We start from the raw sequence: 10,070 nt of genomic DNA, 5'->3' as shown, positions 1-10,070 counted from the left end.
CACTGGTCTGGGATAAATGCGATTGGGCAAAACAAAATACAAAGTCTTAAAAATACTTGAGTTTTTATTTCCAACACGTTTTTTTGCGATATAAACTTAGTACACAAAACAAAATCGGCACATGATACATATAGACTGTACATAGTACATGTTAGCTGACCGACTGAACAATCAAAATCATAGTGACAATTAAAATCAACAAGTTCTATACCACTTGACAATCTTGACTAAATTAAAATTTGTCCAGTTAATTTTGACTCTCATTGTAAATCAGGTAAATCTGAAATAAAAAGTTGAGAATTAGTCAGCTGGTCATATTCATTTTTGTAACATAACTGGTTTAGAAACTGGAAATAATCTTTTATACTAAAAAAAAATCTGTTCAAATACTGGAGATGTTTAACTTATAAGATTTCAGCTCGATTGAAGAGTTCTTAACAGGTTCCCGTCTGTTCCAATTCTTGCCTCTATCAAACGATAACGAAACATAATATGTTATAGATTAAAAAAATTTTTCTAAGCCATTTTGAATTCTGTCTACTCCTATTTTTTATTCGGCACAGGTGGAACGAGTTGATTTATTGAACGTCCCATGGATTTCATGAATCATGCAGAACTACCCAATCAAACGACCCCATTTAGATCTCAAAATAATACAAATGAGACAATTTAACAAGGAATCAGATGTAATGGTGTTAAAAGTGCTGAGTATATTGAAAGTGTTTTATATTTTACAAGGAATCAGATGTAATGGTGTTAAAAGTGCTGAGTATATTGAAAGTGTTTTATATTTTACAAGGAATCAGATGTAATGGTGTTAAAAGTGTTAATTATTGAAAGTGTTTTATATTTAACTTACCATCATCATCACTATCTTCTTCATTTTCTTTGTTCTGTAAAATACAAACAAATAATAAACTATTTATACTCGAGGTAAGGGGCAATAGTTAGTACAAGGTGAAACAGTACAAAGTGATAGCAGTCACAGGTATATGTCACATGACGGACAGACTGACGTACAGGAGCGACGACAATATACAACCACACTATAATTGCACTGTCTGTGGTAAAACCATATGGCTGAGACAATCAGTATGCAAGACAAATGGCTGAGCTGTTGACTTACGTGTGCGCTGGTCTTAACTAATTTCGTCTATACCACTGAATAATCCATTGTATTATCTACATTGATATAAGATCTGTCAACAAAACCCTTCAGCAGTTATTTAAAATGATTAACTTACGTCATCAGGTGTAAATTCTTCCATACCAGGCATTCCACCCATACCAGGCATTCCGCCCATACCAGGCATTCCACCCATACCACCCATAGAGTTCATCATCTGAAATACACAATTATGCATTAGTAAAAAAAAACATCAAAATTAGCACCAGTCCTGACATTTTGCCACACTCTTTCCTGCTATATGTACTGCATTGGAATAAATTCCTATAGGCTCAGTAGCTAATTCTTTTAAAAATAATCAGTCCTCTGCTATATATATATATATATATATATTTTGTATTTGAATTAATTCCAAGAGATACAGGAGCTTAAATGCCTTCGAAAGAAACCAAAGCCCTTAATTTCTTACTGTTAAGTTCAGACCAAAGTTAGTAGTTATTGAATAAGAACTTGGTTAAAAGAAGAATCACAATGAATTATGTGAAAATGCTAAAGGGAAAGGTGCATGGACTTCCCAATTGACAATTTGATTGTATAAAGAACTGAAGCAATTGTAAAACAACTAGTGCATTGATAGAAAAGCTAAGTCAAATGAAAAGATAAGCATCAGATTGGCTGTCCAATATCAATATTTTTATAATACTAATAAGCTCTAAGCTCATGATGTGATACTTTGGACAGGTTCAGTCATTAGCTACAATATTGCTCAGTCATAATATTAATATAATTGTATAAAGCATGTGTTTACCCCTGGTGGTAATCCTCCCATAGAACTCATCATCTACAATAAACAATGGAGGATGTCATGTTTTATACATGCACGTGTACTGCATGTTCACAGTTCACAGTTCACAGGAAGTCAATGGACTTGTGTTAAAAATTAGAAAAAATTCAAGTACAAATGATCTGAACCACATAATGAAATCCAAAACATCATAAAGGCAATCCATTGGAAGCTATATATAAATGGCAATAAGCAAACTTTAATGCAAGAAAATTGGCAGGTCAGAAGATATTGGTTAAAAGCTTAAAGCAAACTAATATGCCATATTTTATTTGCCAGTCTGTTCAAAGCAAAATTAGAATGAAAAAAGAAATCTGATTTTAGAATTTAAAAAGCCATTTAAGCGGCAGAGATTTAAATAAAAAAGCTAGAGAAACTCTTTACAATCTCAGTTAAAATTACTTACGTCATCTAAACCATAATTTTCATTTTCTTCTTGATCAGAATCATCTTCATCTTTCCATTTATCAAAATCAGTTTTCAGGAAATGAGGCTGAAATAATTCATAATATTTAATACTGATACAGATTGGCACAGCTAACAAGTGTCTGCTTACTTGTTACAATATTCTATTTTACGGATTATGTTAATTTTTTATTTCTAAAAGTTCTATGTTATGTAATCTTTGTAAGACATATAGAAGCAGGAAGGTAAACATTAAAAACACAAGTTATATGGATATACTACTTCTAGTTTTATTACATACTAAGTTTCAAAACACATACAGGTAACATTATCAAGTCAAATGATTAACAACCAAACAACACAAGATATTGTAATAAAAATCATATAACACATAATCAATATTAGCAAATCACATTATCAGTGGACTTGCTAGCTTTCTAATCGAAGCCAGGTTGCTGTTTGGCATCATTTCTGTATATCAATTCTTATAACTATTCTAAAAAGCTTATTATAAGACCTGTGTTGTTTTGTACTCTGATCATGGGTCTTAATCAAGCTCTCCTAGTCTCCTACCTTTTTGGTGTCTTTTAGCAATCTAGGCCAAAAACTGGTTTCTTGATCTTTTTTCTTGAGGAGAAACACTATATCTCTACCACTATTATGATGCTTAGAATCCTACAAAAACAACAAATCAACATATCATCAAAAACAAGCCTTAGATTCACTGCAAAATGAAACCATAAATCCAACTATTGGCAAAACATTGCTAGCAGCTAATGAACTTTTCACAGGAGGAAGTATATCAATTATAAGTAGGTGTATTTCATAAAGGGAAGTGGTACATCTTACACTCTTATTGATATCTGACCAAGATAATGTAGAGTGAAATGAGGAAGTTCTTTCCATGCCTTTCACCAATAAAAAGGGGCACCTGTTTAAATAATCTGAAAGTACCGGGTAGTCTCAAGTTATTCCATGAAACCCACTCCTCCAGGGTTTTCATGAGGGTTAAAGGCTTTGGTGTAATTGACATAGTTCATGCATATCAATCTAAGAAGACAAAACTATCAGTAGTGTTTACCTCTGGAATGATTTCACTATAAAATTCTAATGTTATCTCATGGGGATGATTGTCTGGTCCTCCATTCCCCCTGAAATATATTACATATTACATTTAAAATAATTATAATGATACTGGTACCATAATAACAACTGGACACAATTATATGAATAACAATTACGTTTCGATGATGATGCTTTCATCTTTATCAAGCAATGATAATTGTGTTACTAAATGCCACCATAATAATAGGATAAGTTAAGCCCAAATAACAAAATAGCATCAATTTTACCAGAAAAGAGGACATAATGTGCCACAGGACAGCTAAGATCAAAATATGGTTATAAATACAACATCATGCACATGATCATGCAAATGGTTGTGGTCAATGTGGATTTAACAACATAATCTGTGTCTGAAATTCAAAGCTTGTGTGAAATAAGCTTACTTGAAGTGTAATTTGTCTGCTGTTAAATCTATCACTGGGTCTTTTACATTCTCTAATCTAAACGTCAACCAAACTTTATCTTTTCTTTGAGCCCAGATCATTGGAGGTACTCTCATACTGCTGCAACATAAAAACAAGGAATTATTGTTAGATGGTGATGAGAACATAGTTTCATAAAAGCACTGGACTAAGTATAGACTCGATGTTAAAGGTGCAATAGTTTAGAGATATTAGAAAGTTAATTACGCATGAATTAGATTAAAGTAATATCTTTGTAAAATTTCTGAAAAATAAGAATTAGGGTGTGTTATCTAACCAGGAACCACTGAATCAATTTTTGAAAAAAGAAACAGAAGTAAAAGGACATAGCCAACCCAACAATGGGCAACAAGGCAAGGCATCTCCATCCTCATCACTTCAGATAAAACAGCAATTGAGACAAAATTCAGTCCAAAAGGCAGAATATTTACAAAGTAGTATGCAAAAGAAAAACACCCGAAACGTACAAGGTAACAGATGAAAAATTCCAGGAGGCGTTTTCAGGAAGTTACCGTTTAAATTCAACTTGTTTTTTTGTTCTCAACCGGCGAAAATCCAAGCACATGCAGTAATCGACGAAAAATGCAACAAAAATATAGGAAAATATGGAGAATTTAATAAACCCTTGATATGATCTCATACAAATTTAGGGTTAGTGGCCGCTTTGTTCTCAATTATTCGATATTTCATAAAATTTAGACATGAAACAGTACCTTTTGTCCGCCATTTTGAAGCGACCATGCCGAGAGTCACGTGTTTTAGAAAGATTTGTAGAGATAATAAATCGAGAATTTTGGCATTTATTATGAATTAAAACACTACGGAAATATTAAAAATAATTCAATTTTTAATTTCAAGAATAATCGAGAAATTCTTAGGCTTAACTGTGGGATTTATAAAATATTTCGCTTCGTAAATAAAATATTTCGTTTCGTAAATAAAATATTCTGAAGGAGTCTAAGATTTAGAGTATCCTAGGTCAAATTAATAAACTTCCGGGTTAAAATAAAATGTTGACAAGTTGAACTTGAAGCGATTGAAATCTAATGGAATTATGGCGCTGTTTGTGAATAGTTTTTGGGTGAGTTTTAAACCGATTCATTGCTAATTTTTATTTTGAATATTTTACAATTTACATGGGAAACAATTTGGCAAACTGTCAAGTTTAATTTGTATTTTTGGTTGGTGGGAAAATAAAGGAGAAATAAGAAATTGTTCGGATACAGACCACAAGTAATTTTGACAGTTCACAAAGGGACATTGATTTTCTATGACACTCCTTGAACATTTTGTCTATTGAAATTTTGCTTGTGATCAATGGGGTTTAAATAGCCATTTTTTTAAAAAATATTCAGCCTGTCAATAAATGACGCAGTCATGAACTCTTATCTTAAACTTTGCTAACACCTACCTATTTGACTAATCGATTACTTAACTTTCAGTCGAAAATTAGAATATCTATGAATTGTTTAGTTTTGTAACAGCTTTAAGGATGTTTCATCTTTCCATGTCAAGCCTACCTTTTTTAAAATTATGAAGAAAATAACAATAATGCATAGTTACATTGTCTCAAGATCGCACAAAGTAACAACATGTTTCAGGTTCTCTTTTAATATTTCTATGCACATTTTTTTCCAATAGTAAAATATGCCTCCATTAATAATTTGACAAATTAGATAATGTTTTGATTGGTAATGCAATTAATCAATTTAGTTTACAGCTCCGTATTAAAGATGGGTTCCCTTATTTTCATTTCATTTTCATTATAAAACGTATATGAATAGAAAGTAGAGGTGTTCTAATGACTTGGAAATATACCAGTTTGTCTCACATAATTAGCTAAATTAGAAGAGAATTACTAGCAGAATTACAATTAGTGACCGATCAAAAAAAGTCAAAAAGCCTTTTTGTTTATATCCAGACTGGACATACATGGACATTTATGATTGGTTAAAACACTTAATTATATGCAATAAGAACATAATGATATGATGAAGATATACTTGATAATTCATTAGAAACACCAATTGGTTAATTTGACACTAAAAAATAAGGAAACCCATCTTTAAATGTTTATTGAAGACAAGTGTCAAAATATTTCACAAATCATAAAGTTGTATATATAACTTGTATTGTATAATAGTTTAAAAAGCCTTCAGGCAAGATGAAGACAAGTCAGTGACATATTAATTTTATCTTTAATCAACATAACGTTCACTGAAATCTTTCGATCTGGTGTTATTTATTGTGAGTCTCAATTTTACAGTTTGCTATTAATACCTTGATCAAAAAAACTGATATGCCTGTGTATAACTGATATATTTGCTTGTATTATCATAATGTTGCCAGCATTGTGGGCCAATAATATCTTTGAATTCAGGGATTCTCACATGGTCTCAATCAATCCACTGATATATTATTGGTCTCAGTTTTACAGTTCATTATACTTTGATTATGATAATAATAGTTGACTTGATTTTCATGGGTCAGAAGTAGGTTCATGGTCCTGTCTATAGGGTCTGAATTTTACAGTGCATTGTCTCTCAAAGAAAATTTGAATATCATGCTTATAATCAAAATGTTCACAATGAAACCCTCAGAAATAAGTGATTTTGACTTTGTTTCTTTCAATACGGAGACAGTTTGTTGGATCTTAATGAAAATTTGATATCAAGCCGATATAATGATTTAATTTGTTCATTTCTATTGTCAGTTATATTGACATCAATGACACCCTCAAAAATATTTAAACTGAATATTTACTATGTCTGAATTTCATACAAATCATTCTGATTTGTTTCTTCCCAATCGAACACAAGTAAGCTGAAATGATACCCTTTAATTTCATCACTAATTTGTAATCGACTCACAAAAAGAAATTAGCTGTTTCAAAATGACATAGCACTTATTTTTAGAATATCATTCTCTCATAAACTTCAAAAAAAGGTCCAACCATTACTCATGATAAAAATATGTTAAAATCGCATTGATACACTCCAATTATTGTAGAGATTTATAATCTGGTCACATAAATGTATGATTCCTACCAGGACCTGGATTTAGTTTGATTCATTTTCATTCTGTCATAACCTTCAACAATTACTCTTGATAAAAATATATTAAAATCTGATACACTCTAATTATTGTAGAGATTTATAATCTGGTCACATAAATGTATGATTTAATTCCTACCAGGACCTGGATTTAGTTTGATTCATTTTCATTCTGTCATAACCTTCAACAATTACTCTTGATAAAAAAGAAACTGTTAATATTAATACACTCCTGATAAATCAACAGTTGAAACCAGAATAAATTTATGATGTCTTTATGAGAGTTAAGTGTCACATCATAATCATTGTTTCAACAGCAAGGGAAATATTCAATATATTATAATGATATCAATGTTATTATCTCAATAAGGTTTTAATATGAAGCAGTTATTTCATATATATATTATATACTTCCTTTATGAGTTTTTTTCTGCTCATACTGACAATACTATTGATATAAACTTATTTGAAGTACAGGTATAAGCTTATCTCATATTGTAATACAAGTATCTTATTATATACCAAACACAAGGCAATATTAGGGAATAAAACCACTTCTTTAATAAAATATTAAACACATTTAGTGATGTTTCAACACAATTTACAGTTGTGGTCATCAGATGAAAAAATGTGTTTAATATTTTATTAAAGAAGTGTGTTTTATTCCATGATATTGCCTTGTGTTTGTGATTTGACTCCTCACTTCTAAATGTTGTTCAAGGCTTAAATATCTTATTAATTTTGAGGTTGACTTTTTATATTTCATATAGACATTTGCTTCATGGCTTAGAGCAAGGCAAGAATAGAACAAAAATGTTGAAATGTTTTTTCTTAAAGGGATTGTAAAGAGGTTTTCTAAAGTTTGTATATATGTATAGGGGTCAATGATAGCATCAATTTGCACCATTTCAATTATCAATCCGAAATCTTTGGTTCTAGCAATTCTACTAAAACTAAGTGTTTTATGACATCACAAGCAAATTTTGCAGGGGTAACGTCATAAAACTTTTAGATTTATTGGAATTGCAGGAACCACAGACATCTAATTAAAAATTGGAATGGTGCAGCTGCAAATTGATGGTATCCCTTGTAAGGAATAAGCATAAAATTGTTAGAAAACATCTTTAAAATCCCTTTAACATCAAACTCGTAAAAAGGGAGATATCAATTATCAATGATGTTTTTGTCCATTGATGCATAAAGTGACTATCAACTGTTTAGCTTATAGAAGTCCATTAAGAAAATATCCCAATGAAATCAATGAATAGAGTGCTCAATCCTGTAAATAATTTAATGATGTGAATTAGGTCAATATTGTATATGAAGATGAATTATAAATCTAAAGGGATAATACTCTTACTATTGTACTTTGATGATTCAGGGCTTTTATTAGCTATTTTCTTGTTCAAATAGATGTATAAATTGAGTTTATGAAGGTGTATTGTAAGTGTTATAGCATTAATGGAAAGGCAAGCAGGTTCTCTTTCTAGAACAAAGATATATATTTCCTTCTATGATTGAGTTTGTCAATTCAGCATCCTATTCTCAAAGTCTTCAATGATATAATGTTTATTTGGTGTTTTTTAATTATTACACAGTTTTTTAATTGAATGATTTACCATTCTAGCATCCCATTCTGAAAGTTCACAGATATAGTCATGTCATTGGGTATTTTTCCTCATGATTTGTGAATTATTAAACTGTTTATGTATTGTATTGACAACATTAATAGGTATAGGCCTAATAGTGAACCCTGTTTTACCCCTTTTCTACTCCCTGTACTATTGTCTGATATACTGGCAAAGAGAAGTAGATGAGACCCGTATTTGTTCTCTGCCTAGGCTATATATAATGATGATGATATCTGTAGGGCCTAGGATGAGAATTGATGATGTTCAATGATCGTCATGGAAAGGATGCAGGATTATAAAATAGTTATCATTATCAAAGCAAAAACATGAAATAAAAGTGTGAATATCATCTTTTATAATCTATTGTAAGTTTATAGTATAATTCTGCATTACACATCATATTTTTCACAATCATTGTGTCAAACTGATTTTATTTTTTGTCCGTTCTGTTTTTTCCCTATGTCATCTAAATGTTGACTCATATTGAAAGTTGACTCATTTTTTATGGCAGTCTTTATCATAATTAAATTGACAACAGATGTAGTGTAATAAGGCTACAATGTTATAATTAGATCAGTTAATAACTCAAAACATTTTTCACTATAGGAAATAGAAAAAGGGCAATTGACTGTTGAAGTAGTACAACTCTTCCTGTGATAAATATTCAAGATAAACTTTGACTTAATTTGACAATAATTTTAAAGAGACAGTGCACCATTTTTTTTTGACCTATCATAGTCTAAAAACTGGAATTTCTCAGCAATGCAAATCAGAAATAGTGTTCACAGCCCACTGTTGAAAATCCATGTGTGTCCAGAATTATCCAGGATTGAATTTTGAAATGACGACTTGTCAATTTAACATACTCTGTGATATATAGAAAAGACTTATGTGGAGTTAATGAGTAAAATTCTTAGTCTGAAGTATTTTTGAAAGGAATTATGCAATTTTCATACATTTCAAGAACTTCTGAAGACTATCGACAAATATTCAAGACAAAATTACCCCCCCTAAATGCTCCTTTTAAACAATGCTGATGTCAGCTGTTTTGGTTAAATATGCATCATTGTACACTCCATGGTATTGGATATTTTCATTATCCCAAACAGGAGCAGAAAGAAAGATTTCAATTTGATTTATGATAAAGAATGGTATTATGTGTGGCACCAGACAGGGAGTGCTCCTCTAGACAACTGATACAACGTTTCATTAATAAATACTAATATTGATATATCAGTAGCAAAATGAAAAATGACCTTTATTTTAAAAAATAATAAAAAATTATTGCCAATCTTAATTAGCCAAATCAGGGATAAAAAATAGGAGGGTGTAATCTCACTTTGACAAAGATAGCAACCATTTATTCTTATATTATGTAATTAAAACAGCAACTACCATATATAAAAGTAATATTTGTCTCAAATTAAAACGTCACATCATGAGAGTGATTAATATATTAAATAC

General features: G+C 30.6%; 1 protein-coding gene across 1 annotated transcript; it reads right to left on the bottom strand.

Moving 5' to 3' along the window:
- Nucleotides 1-260: 260 nt before the first annotated feature.
- Nucleotides 261-4,649, bottom strand: LOTGIDRAFT_167297 (hypothetical protein; the record flags this gene model as incomplete). Its single annotated transcript, XM_009064775.1, has 9 exons — nucleotides 261-280; nucleotides 860-893; nucleotides 1,245-1,343; nucleotides 1,935-1,967; nucleotides 2,377-2,463; nucleotides 2,949-3,050; nucleotides 3,457-3,526; nucleotides 3,884-4,003; nucleotides 4,636-4,649. The coding sequence occupies 9 exons, from the start codon at nucleotides 4,647-4,649 to the stop codon at nucleotides 261-263; spliced, it is 579 nt and encodes a 192-aa protein (XP_009063023.1).
- Nucleotides 4,650-10,070: the final 5,421 nt, after the last annotated feature.

Source organism: Lottia gigantea, assembly GCF_000327385.1.
Source record: "Lottia gigantea unplaced genomic scaffold LOTGIsca_65, whole genome shotgun sequence".
In the NCBI taxonomy this organism is placed as follows: Eukaryota; Metazoa; Mollusca; class Gastropoda; family Lottiidae; genus Lottia; species Lottia gigantea.
Note: the sequence above shows the minus strand (reverse complement) of the source record. Positions and strands in the feature narration are given on the sequence as shown.